The sequence below is a fragment of the Hemicordylus capensis genome, chromosome 8 (genome assembly GCF_027244095.1).
Source record: "Hemicordylus capensis ecotype Gifberg chromosome 8, rHemCap1.1.pri, whole genome shotgun sequence".
NCBI classification, from domain to species: Eukaryota; Metazoa; Chordata; class Lepidosauria; order Squamata; family Cordylidae; genus Hemicordylus; species Hemicordylus capensis.
Window position 1 is genome coordinate 764,583 of NC_069664.1, and position 17,293 is coordinate 781,875.

General features: G+C 54.3%; 1 protein-coding gene across 1 annotated transcript; it reads right to left on the reverse strand.

The window, feature by feature from the left end:
• Positions 1–2,810: 2,810 nt before the first annotated feature.
• On the reverse strand, positions 2,811–12,408 carry DOK2 (docking protein 2). The gene is made up of 5 exons (XM_053269895.1): positions 12,225–12,408; positions 9,061–9,357; positions 8,192–8,297; positions 5,953–6,128; positions 2,811–4,540 (listed from the first exon to the last, which is right to left on the reverse strand). Exons 1-5 carry the CDS (start codon positions 12,285–12,287, stop codon positions 3,656–3,658), a joined length of 1,527 nt encoding a protein of 508 aa, XP_053125870.1. The 5' UTR covers positions 12,288–12,408; the 3' UTR covers positions 2,811–3,655.
• Between the last annotated feature and the right edge of the window lie 4,885 nt (positions 12,409–17,293).

Consider the following 17,293-nt stretch of genomic DNA (forward strand, 5'->3'; position numbering starts at 1 on the left):
CAGTGAGTCCCGCTTGAACCACACTTGATGCCTCTGCAGCCACGTGTGCCCAAGAGACACCCTGCCTCACAGGCAGCATCTCTTCCGAGATTTAACTGGTAAAGCACCTTGTGGGGAGGGGGGAGGACTCCCATGCATACATCGCCTTCCCAACAAGGCATCCCCAAAGGGCAAGCGAGTCGCAAGGCAGGGCCAGTTTCACCAGGGAAAGGGATCCCTGTGGAGTGGGGAGGATGGAGAACTGGAGGACGGAGAACCCTTGGACTGACAAAGCACGGGGCAGGGCAGAACCTGCAGCCCTCTTGGTCTCCAGCAGAGAAATCCCCCAGCTCCGGCCGGCAGGAGGAGACACTGCCTGTGTCCGAAGCCTGCCCTGCCCGGCTGTGGGGCTCAGCTGAGAGTAGGGCTCTCTCCCCTGCCCCCTCTGTCTAGTTGGCACTGGAGCCCAAGGAAGGAAGGAAGGAAAGGCACCCCAACATTTCCCTCTATACAGATAAACGCGCACACAAATGCATGCACACGATGCCCTTCAATTAAGAAGAACAAACTCCCATGGCAGCAAACCATCACTGCAAAGCAACACTCAGTTTTTTAACAACAGGAAATGAATCCAAACAGGGCAACAAAAACCAACACACTTGAAGAAGCAGCTGCAGAAGAGAGCAGGAGGAACGCTGCCTTCACGGACACCCCAACCCCCCCACCCTCCCCTCTAGATCTAACTAGAACCGTCCAAAACAGGGGCCAGGGGATAAGGGAGAGGACGGCACACTCCGCCCGGCCAGATGTCAGGCATGAAGATGCCGCCTGTCTGTTTATTATATGATCATCGATTCCATCATGACTGATTCCGGATGATATAACCTAAGGATTGCAGCATGAGAAGTAGTTAAAATGGTGTGTGTGTGTGTGTGTGTGTGTGTGTGTGTGTGTGCGCGCGCGCGCGCGTGTATACACACACACACACCCCTTCTGCTTACTCTCAGGAAGGATGCTTGATCCTCTCCCACGTTTCCTTCTCTGTCTCCTCTCCAGAAACCTTTCTGTTGGCCTTTGAGCTCCAAGTGTTACCCCAACATGTTACCAAAGACTGAGGCCATGCAGCCCGTAGAGCTCTAGGCCTAGCTGCCTTCTCCAGGCCCGAGTCAGGCCCTGGGTCCTTATCTTCTTGTCCACACTGACTGGCAGCAGCTCTCCAAGGTCACAGGCCGGAGTCTTCCCCAGCCATTCTGCCTGGAGATGCTGCCGCTGCCGCCGGGGACTGAAGCTGGGGCCTTCTGCAGGCCAAGCAGAGGCTCTGCCAGGGAGCTTTGCACCCGCTCTGGGGCTTCTTGACGCAGAACAGGGTTTTCTGGAAGCAGCCTGTGACTGTGTGGCTGCACAGATGGGGAGAGGCAGGCATAGGAAGGGGCAAGTCCTGGGAACAGCAAACAACTGCAGCTACAAAAGCAGTGATCCCGGCAGGTGGGGACACTGGAGGAAATCCGTTGCATTGTTGGTCATTGTATTGTATACATTCAGTCTACCGGCAGAGAGGCACAGGGGAGGCTGCCTTCTACCGAGTCAGACCCTTGGTCCCTCTCACTCAGTATTGTCTGCCTAGGCTGGCAGCAGCTTCTCCAACGTTACAGGCTTGAATCTTGGAGATGCTGCCAGGGAGGGAGCTTGGGACCTTCGGCATGCCGGCTGCGGCCCCTCAGGGGAATATCTCGCAGTGCTCACACGTGTAGCCTCCCATCCCAATTCAACCAGGCCAGACCCTGCTTAGCAAAGGGGGCAAGTCGTCCTTGCTATAAAAAAAAAACCCGCCTGGGAAAGAGCAGCCTCTGCATGGTGGGCCCCATGTGACTCCTGCCCCAGATGACAGCCGAGGGGACCTTCTTGGTTGGGTTGAAGCTCCAAGCCACACAGACAGCAGGACTTTTCACAGGAACATTTCTATGAAAATGCCCATTTCTCTGGGCATTTCTGGGCATTTCCTCGGATCCCGACTCAAATCCAGCACCCCCCCCCCCCCGCAGTGCTTCCGTCTTTCCCCTGCTCTGCTCCTTTCAGAAACCCCCCTTTGATCCCAGCCAGGGATTCCTGTCTGGGGGGAGAGGCTCCTTCACCCTGCCTGCCTTCAGGCTCGGTAGCAGCCGGCTGGGGGCTGCTGGTGGGGCAATGGTGCCCTCCAGTGGCGGAGACCGGGGAGGCTGCCGGCCAAGAAGTGCCAAGTCCCAGAGAGCAGGCAAGGAGGGAGGGAGGGAGGAGGCCGAGACCTCTTGGGTTTCGGTAATTAAGCCCCGTATTGTAAAGTGCATGAATATTCCCAAACCTCTTCTTTTTGTAAATAGCCTTTGTATTATGAATGGATTACAAATTGCATTAATAGTGCTAAAACCTCTGCATTATTGTAAATAGGATTTCTATGCTTGCAGATCCCTATGTATTTGGAGAAGGTGCAAGGCGGGGGGGTGGAATTTCACACTGATTTTTCTGCAGTGTGACAGAGGGGGGAAGGTTTTTGGTTTTGGTTTTGGTTTTTAATGGAGGGAATTCTTGTTTGGGCTCACCTGCTGGGTGTGCCTGTGCTGTGCGGGGCCTGCCAGGTCTGGCTTCCTTGTGCTTGTGCCACTGGCGTGGCCTGGGTGGGGTCGATCTGGAGCCACGTGGCCGTTCTTGTGGATGCAGCAAGAGCCCGGGGCAGGGAGCGTCCTCCGAGGGTCCTGGTGCTTCCTTGCGGGATTCTGCCCCCGGGCTCCCTCCCGCTGCTGGGCTCCGCCCCCCCCCCCCCCCGCCGCCCTGCCCAAGACCTGCAGAGCTCCTCGGTCCTGCCAGGGGCTGCTGCCAAGGAGGCAGCTGGCGGGGCCTCTGCTAGCCACTGGCCTCCCTTCCAGCCGGACTCCCCGGGGAGGGCCTCGCTGCTGGGGCCCAGAGACAGGGGGCGAGGACAGGCCCCACGGCAGCAGCACTCTGCCGTTGCTGTCGGGGGGGGGGGGGCTGACACTGGAAGCTGTGCGAAGAAGAGGCGCCGCTTCACAGCCAAGATGCCTCCTCGGAGGAGCAGCTGCCCAGTGCGGAGGGGCTGGTTTCCCAGGCGGCCACCTCAGCCTTCACTGAAGCCGACTGACAGCTCCAGAAGGAGAAGCAGTGCCACGGCCTCCCTCCCTCCCTCCTCCCAAATGGCCACAAGCCTCCTCCTCCTCCTCCTCCTCCTCCTCGCTGCCCATGGAAGCTCTCGGCTGCTGGGTCTTCTCGCCCACCCAGTAATGGTGACTCGGCCTCTTTCTCTGGAGGCTCCAAACGAAAAGGAGAGCCGAGAAGAGCGCTCCAGACAGCAGCAGCCGCTTGGCCTATGGGGCCGGCGGGGGGGGGGCACCACACAGGGGGCAGTTGGGGTGGCTCCTCTCTCTCCCGCTCGTGCGGCCTGAGGCTGGCCTTTCGCCAGGTGGACAGAGGCTGGCCACGCAGCTCCACCTGACCAATGGCCGCAGCCCTCAAGCAGGGCAGGAGAGAGAGGAGCCCCCCAGCGGCCTGAGCTGCCTCCTTCTGGCATCCCGCCCCGGCTTCTTAGGATGGGCCGCTACTGCCAGAGAGCTGGGACCAAGCGAGCCTCAGGACTGCTGCTCCAGCCAGCCCGTCTCTCCTCCACCCACCCGTCACGGTCCCTCCTTCACTGCTGATTCATCCTCTTCTTCAGGCTCAGCACCATCCTGCCACAGCCAGTTTCTCCCAGCCCGATCAGGTCCTTCCTGGGCAGCTGGGCCATCTTGGGCACAGCGTAGTCATCTAGCCAGGGGTTGTAGGGATACTGGTGGCCCACGGGGTCCTCCGCCCGGGCCTGCAGCTTCCAGGCATCCCCCTTTACCTCCTGGGGCTCATCGTAAACCATGTGGGCCAGGACGTCCGGCTCATCGTAGATGTGCTCCGGCTTCTGGCTCTGGGCAGGGCCCGGGCCCAGGTCGTCGATCCGGTCATAGGCTCCGCATGGGGAGGGGGCCTCCTCGGTGCCAGCCCTGCCGTCGCTGCCCGCCCGCCCCCTGGCGAGGGTGTCCAAGGGCTCTCCGTACTCCGACTCGGGCACCACTCGGACCGGAGGCAGGGTCCTCTTTCCGGCCCACTCCAGCACCCCTGCCCCGTCCTGGGAGTCTGGCCGGCGGGGGGCGCAAGGCGGCTCCTTGTAAGGGGCCCTGGTGGGGCCCGAGAGGGGGCAGCTGCTGCTGGGCTTGGCCGGCTTGCCCTTGGCCGGCTTCCCCGGCCAGCTGGACTCCAAGGAGAGGGCCTTGGCACTGGCTGGGTGAGAGGGCAGCCCCCTGTCCGGAGCCTGGGCCTTGTCCCCCGGCTGGCTCCCTTCCTCGCCCGCCTTGGCCTGGCTGCCGGCCCCGCCCCGAAGAGCGACGCCCAAGGAGGGAGCAGGAGGGCCGCTGGCCTCCGCGTCCTTGTGCACCTGGATGGCCGCTTCGATGACCTGGATGATCTCGCCGCCCCGCTTGGTGGCAAACTCAAAGCAGCCTTCGCCAGAAGAGCATCTGCGACCAGCCTCAAAGGAGAACAGCAGCTGGAGGAAGAGACACAAGGCCAGGCCTGTGGGAGGGCAGCTCCCACCCCGATGATGGCATCTCCCGGGGGGAGGCAGGCCCACAGAAGGGCACAGAGAGCAGAGGGGCTCAGCGGGGCAGGACCCCCACCCTGAGGAGCCGTCAGGCTGGGAGAGCCAGGCCCAAGGCCAGACCCCAACCCCGGCCAGGGCCCAGAGGAAGCCCCAGCTGGGGGCCCGGGCGTCAGCATGCCCCGAGTCTGAGTCCCAGCTCCACAACTAACAGGCCCCTCCCACACCACGTGCCCCAAGCCTTCAAGGGGGCTGCCCCTTTCACTCCCACCCTTCAAGGAGACAAGGAGGAGGTGGAGCCTGGGAGGGGCTGAAGGCCTCAGTCCCCCTCCAGCCTTGGCCCCAGCAGGATCTTATCTAGCTGTTGATCTCTCTGCCTTTGGTACTTCCAAACCCTGGAACTCAGGACAGCGTACCATCAAAAAACAGGAACTTAAGAATTACAATACACAACAGACTACAATAACCCCCATTGAACACCAACCACACGCCAACTGCAGCAGAAGAACAAGTTGTTCTAGTAAGAACTAATCTGCCTACTTTGGGGTGGGGAGGCTTCCTTTCACTGTCTCTACAACTGGACTAAATTTGGTTCAGATCAGTTCAGCGGTTCACAAGTTAGCCCCCTTACGCCTCAAAAGTTTACGCGTCCACCCTCATGAACTGGGGAGCCCTTCCAGGCAGCAGAACAGGCAGTCCTGGGCTGGGGGGACCAAGGGACGGACTCAGTACAAGGCGGCTGAGGCTGTCGAACTGTCTCCTGCCGGATGGGAGCAAAACTGCTCTTGTGAGAGGAAGCACGAATTGGCCTTTTTGCTAAAACAGCTTGCATTTGAATGGGATACTGCATGTGTGAGCAGCTCTCTAAGATATTCATCCCTGAGGGGATAATGGGGCCGCTCTGGGAAGTCCAAGTCCCCTCCCTGGCAGCATTTCAGGGCTGAGAGAGAGACTCCTGCCTGCAGCCTTGGAGAAGCCCCTGCCAGTCTGGGTGGACAGTACTGAGCTAGATGGACCCAGGGTCAGACTCAGTAGAAGGCAGCCTCCTCGGTTCCTTTAGCCAAGCCATCCGCTCCAGGGGCTTGTCCTGGGGGGCCTGCCTCTCTGACAGCCCCTGTCTCCCAGTCGGAAAGGGAACCCCACCCATCACCTCCGTCTGCTCCAAACTGCTCCCCAGACTCCCCCGTCCTCCCCCCAGCCCTGGCCAAGTGGGGCGGAAGCGCAGCCATCACCAGGCCTCCCGCGTGCACACACACACACACACACACCCTCGATGGCCTGCGTCTGGGACGAGCATCCCAGCAGCAGCCCCGTGGACAGGCAGCCCTGCCGTGGCCTGTCTCCCCCCCCCGCCCCCTTACCTTGTCATGACCAAACCTCCGCAGGAATTTGTAGGGCCAGGAGTAGAGTGCGGTGCCTTCCTGCGTGTCGCACAGTTCCAAGGCGTCAGGTGTGGCGGAAAGAAGGAACCACCCCCAGAGCTGACAGCGCTCAGAGGCCGGGGTTGCCCTCACGGTCACAGGGAAGAGAGAAGCTTCTGCGGCAAGGGAAGAGCAAGGGGGGGGTGGAGATGAGGTGGCTTCCCGCTCCCCGCCTTCTGCACTGCCCCTGCTGCCTCCCCTGGCCCCCACGTGCCTTGAAGATCACCCCCGGCACTGGGAATTCTGCTGCCCAGAAGCAAATCAGCAGCAGCTGAGGGGTGGAGGTCATCGGAGCTCCATGTCCCGAGAAATGGGCTCTCGGTGGCCCAAGCAGGGGCTGTAGGAAGTTTCAAGTGTGTGCTGCTTTGCGTATTTTATCCAACACAGACGCAGCTTGAGAGTCTAGTTGATGAATAGAATAGCATCGCTTTGCAGAGGTATCCTCACAGAGAGCAGGGATCTAAATTCAGCCATCAAGCTCCTCACAGGTTACCCACAGATGAGCACTTCCCTGCGCTGGGGTCTCTCTCCTGCTGAGCACTGGCACTTGCGCTCCCCGGCAGAACCACGGCCAGGGTCCCTGCCCCATCTGGCTAAGGAAACACCTGCCCCCAGCCTCCCTAGGGCACCGGTGGCTGTCCCTGCCTTTGCCAGGACCACCCCAGATAGGAACAAAGGAAGCTGCCTTCCACCGAGTCAGACCCTTGGCCCATCTAGCTCAGCCCTGTCTTCACAGGCTGGTAGCAGCTTCTCCAAGGCTGCAGGCAAGGCTCTCTCCTAGCCCTATCTTGGAGATGCTGCCAGGGAGGGAACGTGGAGCCTTCTGCAGGTAAATACTCTTCCCAGAAACACCGTACCGTGCTCACACATGTGGCCTCCCATACCATGCAAACCAGGGCAGACCCTGCTCAGCAAAGGGGACCAGCCATGCTTGCTGCCACAAGACGAACACTCCTCCCCCCTGTAATGACCCAGGACCCCCATGGCAGAGCCTGGATTCCAGCCACGGGCGGGGAAGCCGCTACAGAGAGACATGGTGGGTGGTAGTGGGGAAGCCAGAGCAGTAAGAGATGGCTGGGTGGGAACCTGAAGAGACCAGGGTTTGGTCCTGGATCTGTCCCTCCTGCGCCTGCCTCACCCAGTGCTGACCGCACCATTCCTCAGCACCCCCGAGCAGTTTCCATCCCTCTTTCTCGCGCCCACCCATCTGCCGTGAAGAGGTTCAAAAGAGCCCCAAAGGTTCACCAGGACAGGCACGATTTGCCCATGGTGATGGTGATGATGAGCAGCAGCAGCAGCAGCAGCAGCCACATAGCACCATCCACGTGCACAGTGCTTGAGGAAGAAAGAGAAGGCAGGTCCCTGCCCCAAGGGGCTCCCACAACCCAAGGGCGGTGCAGCAAAGAGAGCACAGGCAGGAAATGGGGACGGGCTGATAAGCATCCGACTAGCTGCAGGCCGTTGGGAGCAGCCACATCTCTTCTGCTGAAGGCTTGAGCCTGTCAAACCACAAGACAGGAAGAGGGCAAAGCCAGCCCTGCAGAGGAGGAGGAGGAGGAGGTGGGTTTTCCGTGACGCCACCAGTCAGCGCACGGCGGGAGAGGCCAAGGCTCCTCCGCTCTGAGCGCTTGCTCTGAAGGCCAGCCCACCCGCTGGAGGAAAGGTCCGCCCTGCCCTGCCCTGCCGTGCCCCGTCCCGCCTCTGCCCCCCACCCCCCGCTCAAGCCCCTGCTCAGGAACAGCAGTGCTCTGAGTGGTGGATCTGGGCCCAACACTTGCCTGACTGCTGGGGGGCCTGGCCGGCCTGGAGGAGGAGGCGCCTCTGGCCTCTAGCCCCACCACGTGAGGGAGGCACAGGCAGCCTCCACTCTCGCCCCCAAGGTGGGGCCCACGCCTGTTTCTCCCCAGAGCTTTAGGCTGCAATCCTAGACCCACTTGCTCGGGAGCCAGTCTTGCTGGGCTCAGCTCACCTGGCCTGTGAGAAGACCAGCGGGGCTGTTGGGTGCCTCCTCCGCCTCCCGCTGCTGCTCGCCCCACTGGTCTGTCCCACCCCCACCATCAGCCTGTCTAAGTCCTGCTCTGCTCTCCACTTGCCCGCCTGCCTCTCCAGGGGGGGGGAGCTCCCCTCCCCTCCCCTCCCCTCCCCTCCCCATCCGCCCATCCGCAGAGTGCTGCCCTACCTTTGCACCTGGAGCTGTAGAGGGAGTTCTCTGCAATGGTGAGGGAAGCCGATGGGCCTTGGAAGAGGCCTCGCTCCAGCAGCGCCTTCCCGCCTTCCCTGCTTCTCTGGAACCCAAAGAGGAGGAGGAGGCTGCCCTGAGCAAAGTGCAACAACCTGCGGACCAGCAGGTTTCTCTGGCCTGAAACCACCATCACTGCATGACGGGAAAGGCCATGGGAGGGACGCTGCTGCTGCTGCTGGAGGCTGGGAGAGACGGAGCCCAGGCAGAAGAACACCTGCAGCCCTTCGAGACTAAGCTTGCAGGCGGGGTGGGGGGGGAGACCCTCTCGGCCAGCTGGAGGACCCCCCCCCCGCGAGGCCTCAGCCACAGTCCATAGGAGGAAGCCGCTCTCTCAGGCTCCAAGGAAGCCGCCACCAGGGCTTCTGCAGGCCTGCCGCTCTACGGCCCCTGCTTCTGGAGTGCGCCTGGCGCAAAGTGCCTGGCACATCGCCTAATCCGGAGCCTTCGCCGTGTCTGTCCTGGCCTCCTGCCTGCTGGTCACTTTCCCCATGCAGCACCCCTCTCCCTGAGGACCTCCTCTCCCCTGGCCCAGCACTCTGTCCGCATCCCTCTTCCATGCCGAGGCCTTGCCTGAAGCTCCTGCCCCAACACCCCACCTTTCCTCTCTCACAGAAGTTGCCCTCTCGGACCAGGCTCCATCGCTGACACACTCACACTGAGCAGTGATGGGCAGCTTTGCCACTACGGCACACACACACCGGACGGACGGAAGGCCCAGCCTCCCACCCCCCCCCACCCCCACCCCCCCTGAGCGGGGCGTCTTCCCTGGGCCAAGCGACACCCAGCTAGCTCGCCACGGTCCTCACCGAGAAAGCGTGCTCACACAGCTCCAGGATCCAGTCGGCTGCCTCGGCTCTCTCTGCTGCCAGCAGGAAGCCCTTCTCGGTGGTCTCGAGGAGGAAAGGGGTGGTCTCCTTCGGGCTGCTGGCGTCTTCGCTGGCCTTCGCCACGTGCACACAGTCGCTCAGCTTGATGAGGCGCCTGCCGCCCTCCCCTTTCTTGGACTTCTCCATGGATGGAGGCCCAGAGCCTTCGAGGAGCTCCAGGCGAGCAGGGCTGCAGGCACACTCCTTGTACAGCACGCCCCAGAATTTCCGCCACTTCTGGGAGAAGGAGAGGGAGAGGGAGAGGGAAAGGGGTTCATGTGGCGTGAAGGGAGAGAAGACTCCCTCTCCCCCACACGGTCCAGACGGGTCTGCAGTGGGGCGCCAGGAAGGAAGGGCATTTCCCCAGCGCAACTTGGCAGGAACCCTGCCTGGCACCCCTTCGAAGCCTTTGACGAGTGGGTGGCTTTTTCGTGTATTTAGAGCAAAGGTTCGCAGACTCTTGAGACTATATCATTTTAAATATTGATATACAGTCAATATATAAAGCCACCTGACCCCGACCCCGACCCCTCAGGAAGATACTGGCTGACATCCTGACTCATGAAAGACAGGCCAGAAACATGTTGCTGGGGGTGAGGCGGCCACATTTCCCCTCGAGCAGCAGGTGGCCAAGCTCCGAAACATATCTGTGCTCCTGCCCAAGAGCAGAAGAAGAAGGCCGGCAATTCAGAACCATGGCGGCTAGGGCTTCATTGACATTATTTATTTTATCTTATTATTTATTACCTTTTTTATCCCACTCTTCCTCCAAGGAGCCCAGAGCGGTGTACCACATACTTAAGTTCCTCCTCACAACAACCCTGTGAAGTAGGCGAGGCTGAGAGAGAAGTGACTGGCCCAGAGTCACCCAGCAAGTCTTGTGGCTGAATGGGGATTTGAACTCGGGTCTCCCCGGTCCTAGTCCAGCACTCTAACCACTACACCACGCTGGCTCTAGGAGCATCCACACTTTGTTGTTAGTCAGGATGTTGTCAGCCATTGATTTGATGAGTAGAGATACATGAAGCATTTTGCCCTTTTCGGTGAGAAGGATGAGTATGCTTGCTCCTCCGGGGTTTATTAGGCCTGGGCTTTAGGTTTCAGGCTGCCAATCTAATTTCAGGCTCCAGGTTATTTTCACTAGGAATTTGCTCTCTGTAGCCACCACTGCTGAAAACCACCCAGCCCTTCTGCTGCTCACAAAGCCAAGGGCAAGCACATCGCAGCAATGGCCCTTCTCTGACCACTTGCAAGGGGACTCTCCCCTTGGCTTTGTCAGCTGCTGAAGAGCAAAGGCTTCTTGACTTCTGTCTCCGGATATCTGTCTCCACACCTCGGAGGTGTTGGGTAAGGCCCCCACGCTCCCCACAGCTCACTCCTGACTCACGACCCCCTTTGAGAACCCTTGATTTGGAGGACATTTATCCCACACTTCAGTATTACCACTTCAGGTCAACTTACAGAAGTGTAAAACCATCAAAATAATACCAACACGTCAAAACAGTTTTTAAGAAGCAGCAGAGCAGCAGAAACATAGCAGCAGTGGCATTAAAACTGCTTCAAGCAACATTTTAAAAGATCAGGCCAGGGTGTACCAAAAAAATCTGGCATCAAAAGAACTTCAGAACACGCCATCGGGACACAGGGGTTGCCAGAAACTGAAAAGCCCCTTTTCCAGACTGCCACTCCCGTCTAACCTCTGAATGCAGGGACCAGAGAACATCCTCAGCAGATGACCCACACATGTGGGTCAGTTCAGCTAGAAACAGGCCCTCCTTCATATGTCCCAAGCCACAGAGGGCTTCAAAGGTAAGCACAAGTGCTTGGAACTGTGCTCAGGAACGGATCAGCAAGCAGTGAACTGCTTCAAATGGGGTGGGGGGGAGAGGGGGAGACGTTCCCTGACAGCCGAACCAAGTCAACAGACTAGTTTGGGTCCAGAGCTGTTTGCATGTTGGGCATTTCCTGCACACTAATGGCTCTCTGTTTTATGATGTGGTCCCAACAATAGAACAGACCTGCAGCAGCCCAGCTTATGGCAGGTTTACATTCTTAGCCCCTACTAATTGAGCAAAGAGACACTTTTTAAAGTGGTAGTTCTCTTATATTTACCAGGCGGGGAACAACTGGCCCTATCGAACCCCAACACAGCTTCCCTCCAGTGACTGTTGCTGGTATCTCTGCCTTATGTTTGGACTGTGAGCCCTTTGGGGACAGGGGTCCCTCTTATTTATGTATTATTTGTTTTTCTATGTAAAGGGCTTTGAGAACTTTGGCTGATGAGTGGTATATAAATATTGGCGGTAGTAGTAGTAGTAGTAGTAGCTCTTGCCCTTGGCGCTGGGCATCTCTAGCAGCCATTTTCCACACTGGTTCTGCATGCTGTGATGGCTCCGACAGAAGAAACGGAGCCCCCGATCTTCTCCTCAGACAGCTCACAAGCCAGGGGCCTGGACACAGATACAAATGATGACAAAAGTGTGTGCTGCATGGCTAGCCTGCTCCTAAGCAAGCATGCCCCATGGATTTCGGTGGAATTGACTTCAGAGTCTGTGTGCAAGATGGAAGCCTTGAGCAGGGAGCTGGTTTTGTGTGGCATTCTTGCCCACACACGGTGGTAGCCGTCCGCTTGCTCTGACACTCAAGCCACAAGGCCTTGTGTGGCCGGCACCCATGCAGAAAAGCTGGCATCTTCATGGACCAGCTTGGATGGTCAATGGCGCCGAGCCAGTTTTTGGGAGGGAGGTATATTCATGCCAAGCATTTGGCATATCTGCTGCCATATCTGCTGGATTTCTCTGCTGGGGGACACAGCGCAGCAAAGCAAGAGGGAAACTTTGGCCAGAGGATGGGTGCCTCTCAAGGTGCACTTCCCTGGGCTGGACAGAGAAGCTGGTCATTTTTGAGATGGGAGTGGCGGCAGCAGTAGCGACCCAGGAGCAGCTCCCAGAGGATCAGAGTTCCCAAGGACCAGCATCATGTGGCGGCCACTGGGGCAGGGGAAGCCTGCAGCCTGGCGCATGGCGGAATTCGAAGCAAAAGGCTCGTCTTAAGCAGTGGCTGCTACTAGCTCCACCACCCCACCCCTCCCCGCCGGGCCTTACCTTCCCAAAAGTTTGTTGCTGCTGCAAGTAGAGCAGCCCCTTCTTCACCACCTCCTCTTCCATCTCCTGGCAGGGCAGAGGGCTGGGGAGGAGCTGCACCTTCTCCGCCTCTCTCTCCCCACTCCCGGCTTCAGCGTGATGTGCACTCGCTGCCTCTCAGCCAAGTACTTGGTCTCCGCTCCTACCTCCTTTCTCTCTCTCTCAAAAACATGTTTCACATGTCAGCTTCCTGTGCGGAGATCTTACCAAAAAGGGCAAGACCAGAAGCATCAGCAGATGGCTGCCTGTGCAAACACACACACCCTGAAAGTGTGCAAACAACATCAAATATACAAACGTGACACTCCAGATGCAGATCACACAACTCCACGTAAATGGAAGATAAATATTTTCTTATTTTTCGGTATTTTATTGCAGTGTAAAAAGGAACAAAAATGTTAATAGCTTAAAGAGAGGAATAACCCTGTCCCTGATTAAAGAAAAAGGAAGATTTTACAGAAAACAGACATGTGCATATTCACAGCTCTAGTTAAATCATAGGAAGGATTTATTTTTTAAGCGAAAGATTGGGGAAAATTCCTTTTTACACTTGGACGAGGAATAACATATAGAAAAGTGTGACTGCAGTTTTTGTTAGAGGTTGTTGATTTTTGCCCACAATAGGTAAAACAGCAGAGCACTAAGGAATGAGCACACACTCCAGTTACAGAATAGGTAGCAGAGGATGGTTTGGATATTGCAGCTGTTTAGAGAAAACACATGGAGATCCTTGTGTGACTAAACACTAAACATTTATTGGTTAAATACACTTAGACAGGAAAGACCTATCTCTAATCTAAAGGACTACATAGTGGATAGGTAAGGAGAGAGAGAGAGATGTTTCCATCTGCTCTCTAGGAGGAAAGGAAGGATTGTGACTCAGCACAGGAAGCGCTGCAGAGTCCGTTCAGGGGTCATAGTAGTGTAGGGACAGATAGGGAGACCCTGACTCACTGTCTCTACTCCCAATGCCCCTCGTGGTCATTAGGACAGTTGGTGCAAAAGGTCCATGCACTGGAAGTTCATCTCCAACAGTTTTTTCACTACATGAAAAGTAGAACTATATTACCATCTCTCTCTGTGTATGTACACACACCCACACACTTTTCTCTTGTATGTTTAAATATATTAACAGAAAACCTTCAAAGATGAAATGGAATTAATTTATAATATATTAGAAATATATTGATAATATATAATGTGTGTGTATAATGTATATTATATCCTGTTTATTACTTATGTGCACTTTTTCAAAAAATGTTTAAAACAAAGATGTATAACAAAATATTTCAGTATTTGAATTTTATAATATTAAGAACTGATATGCAGTGGTACATATTGATGGACAACTGACAACATCTAACAACTGGCATAAAATTTTATTCAGTTGCTGACAGTTGACATGCAACTGTGTTTTAGTCAATGCTAACTTTTGCACTAATTTGCATTAGAGCAGTATAGTGCTAGACCAGTACAATGAAAAACAAGGTCAATTTCACCTCAGCGCTGCTGCCAACAAACAAAAACAACAAAAGTTTGACATTATTAAAGATCTTTGTTTCTCTGGACATTGTTGCTTCTTAATTAATCACTTCCTCAAACAGACAGGTTCCAGATCGGCAAAGGAGTAAGACAAGGCCGTATACCTTCTCCTTATTTATTCAACTTAGTAGATGTTCAACATATAAGTGAAGAAGCTGGATTGGAAGAAGATGAGCGTGGTTTTAAAGTTGGAGGAAGAAACGTCAATAACCTGCGCTACACTGATGACACCACTCTGATAGCTGAGAATGCGGATGATCTGCAAGCTCTAGGAACGAAAGTCAAGGAGCACAGTGAAAAAATGGGACTACGACCAAATGTAAAGAAGACCAAACTAATGACAATGGGTACAGCAACCAGCCTCAGAATTGATAATGAAGGCATTGAAGTGGTGGATAGCTTCAGTCTTTTAGGATCGACCATCCAGCAGTCAAGAAATACGCTGCAGACTAGCACTTGGTAGGGTTGCAATGAAGGCCTTGGAAATGACATTCAAATGCTGTGACGTGTCTATACCTACAAAGATTAGAATTGTTCAGACAATGGTTTTCTCCTTAACACTGGGCTTTAACCTTTGTTCCAGATGGGGTTGGAGGCAGAAGCGGGTGGGGTGGGCCAACAAACAAACCCATATCATGGGTTTGGCCTCATGGTGACTACTGCAAAGATCCCCTTGTGTGGTTAATATGTAGTTTTGTGAAGTGAGAGATCTGAGTTCCCATGCTGCTTCCCCACCCCCATTATGTATGTATTTATTATTATCATTATTATGAATAAACCATTTTTCAATACAGAAATTCTCAAAATGTTTCACATAGAAAAAAAGCAGGAGATGGCCCCTGTCCTCAAAGGGCTCACAAAGGGCTCATAAGATAAGACACAGGAAGTAAACACCAACAGCCACCACAGGAAGGATGCTGTGCACAGGCTGAGTATGGTCAGTTGCTTTCCGTTTGCTAAATATCAGAAAGTACCACTTGAAAAGCACCTCTTTCTTCAGATGGCAGGGGGTTTGGCCAGGAGGGGCAACCCATGTGTCAAATATGCAATGAAGATGACATCATCTTCAGGAACCATGGCATCTGCTGGAATCCTTTGGAATCTCCTTGTATACACAGGAGTGCTGGTGTTTCTCTACCCAGAAACAGCCTGTTATTTATACCCACTCAGCGGATAGGATGTAAACTGTTACAGGTCTCACTGGAGGAATATTTAATAGCTAATTATTTTCATTCTCTGCCTGCTTGTAAACCAAATGCAGTCTCGGTTCCCTTCAAATGCAGTTTCTCCTCCTCCTCCCTCTGGCCCACTCACCCGTATCTCCTGTACCTCCAGAACTATGCCTGCCCAGATCTGGACCTGCTGGAGGATTTGCAGTAGCTCAGCAAGGATTCCCAACTCCCCATAGTTTAACAGAGGGCAAGTTGTAGATCTCTCTGAGCCTCAGTGTTCTCCAGCTGTACAATGGGGTTTCATGCTTCAGAATGCTGTCATCACTTGCTGTTCCTTACAATTACAAGCCGGGGCGGGGGGTGTCCACTGCCATGACATCTCTCATCCCAAGTGTTCCACTTCCACAAAACAGGATTATCAGTTGGTTACTTTCTTCAGCCAAGTCTTTCTACACCTTTGCTGGGCAGCTTGAGTTCTGTGTTAGAATCCCTGTAGCAACACTACACTGCTGTAGATTGTAATTACAGATGCAGAGCATCATCCCTGCAGATTATCCCACGGACACCTGGCTCTGGCTGGAAGTCTGCAACTGGGGACTTCATATAGTATTTACTGTTAAGATATTTTCCCACTTTTCTGGGCAACTTCCCAAAGTGATTTACATAAAAACACTAATGTGGAGGACAGCAAACAGGCAGCAGATAAAATTAAAAGCACAGCCTAAAAGTTTAAAGCAGACCCACACAAGGCGGGGCGGGGCTGGGCCCAGCAGCTTATACAACCTTTTAGGACAATTTGAAAAATTACAATAAACTAATACAAAATTAAGACAATTTGCAAAATTACCATACCAAAATTAAGATACCCAAATAAATCTGATTCTAATAAAATGAATACCAAGACATAGAATATACAACACAAAGTATATCCCAAATGCTCCTGCATACAGTCATCACACCAGTCTACATTTCATTAAACCATCATCCCATAGTTAATCTTCCTCTTCACAAAACTCCACACAGAGGGAGCCAGTCACCACTCTGCTGCACCCCAAACTAATTGATATAAGCTGGCAAAGTGAGCCGTGCACCTCAAACCCTACTGTTTTTATCAGTGAAACTCCTAATATGGTCAGAGGCTAACACTAGTACCTTGTGAAAAGGCAGGGGCAGAAAGTGTTTGGGGCAAGAGAAATGAGTCATGTGAGCTATGATGTGATATTGAGCAAGAAAGGAGGGGTGGTGGATTTGGAGAGACACTGGAGGGACTCTTTGACTGAAAGGAATTTACCGAGCTTCCATGTGGAGCAACACAAGGAAGGAGAGTGGACAGCAGCAAGTGGGAGAGAGGAAAATGGCAGCCAGTGGGGAAAGCTGGGCTGACACCACCATGTGTGAGCTTCAGCCAGGTGCTCTTGATTGATGGATGAAGTGCCGTCCAGTCGGTGTCAACTCTTAGCGACCACAGTGAGAGAGATTCTCTCCAGGATGATCTGTCTCCCACTTGGCCTTTGAGGTCTCTGAGTGGTGCATTCACTGCTGTCCTAATCAAGTGCGCCCACCTCGCTACTGGTTGTCCCCTTCTTCCCTGTTAAGTTCCTTCCTGAGGTCTTTATCTTTCTTGACTTTGGCTGTTCTCCTCTTCTTGTTCTGACATCCATTTTGCTTTCTTCTGTTTCTTGGTCTTTGGCAGCCTCTTCACATTTGACCATAACAACTTCTTTGATTTCATTCCACAGTTCCTCTGGTTCCCTATCAATGAGGTTCAGTACTTCAAAGTGGTTCCTGATGTTCTCCTTGAAAATGGTGGGTACATTCTCAAGATAGGATCATGCAAACTGGATAGCTTTGTTTTTCCGCTTTAGCTTGACTTGGAACTTGCACACGAGCAGTTCGTGATCTGTTGCACAATTGGCCCCCAGCCACATCTTTGCTGTTATAACTGAGCTCTTCCACCTCCTTACATTACCAATAATGTAATCAAATTGATTTCTGTGTACTCCATCTGGTGATATCCATTTGTATAGGCACCACTTTGGTTGTTTGAAGAATGTGTTAGCAATGGAAGAGCTCATTGGCTTGGCAGAAACTGATAAGTTGTTCTCCTGCTTCATTTCTATTTCCTAGGCCATACAGTCCGACTGTATTTTACTCCTTACCAGTTCCGGCTTTGGAGTTCCAGTCTCCAACCGCCAGCATTGCATCTTGCTTGCATGTTCTGTCAATTTCAGACTGAACTTAAGAATAAAACTCATCAACTTCCTCTTCTTCTGCATCAGTCGTTGGGGCATAGACTTGAAAAGCTGTCATGTTAAA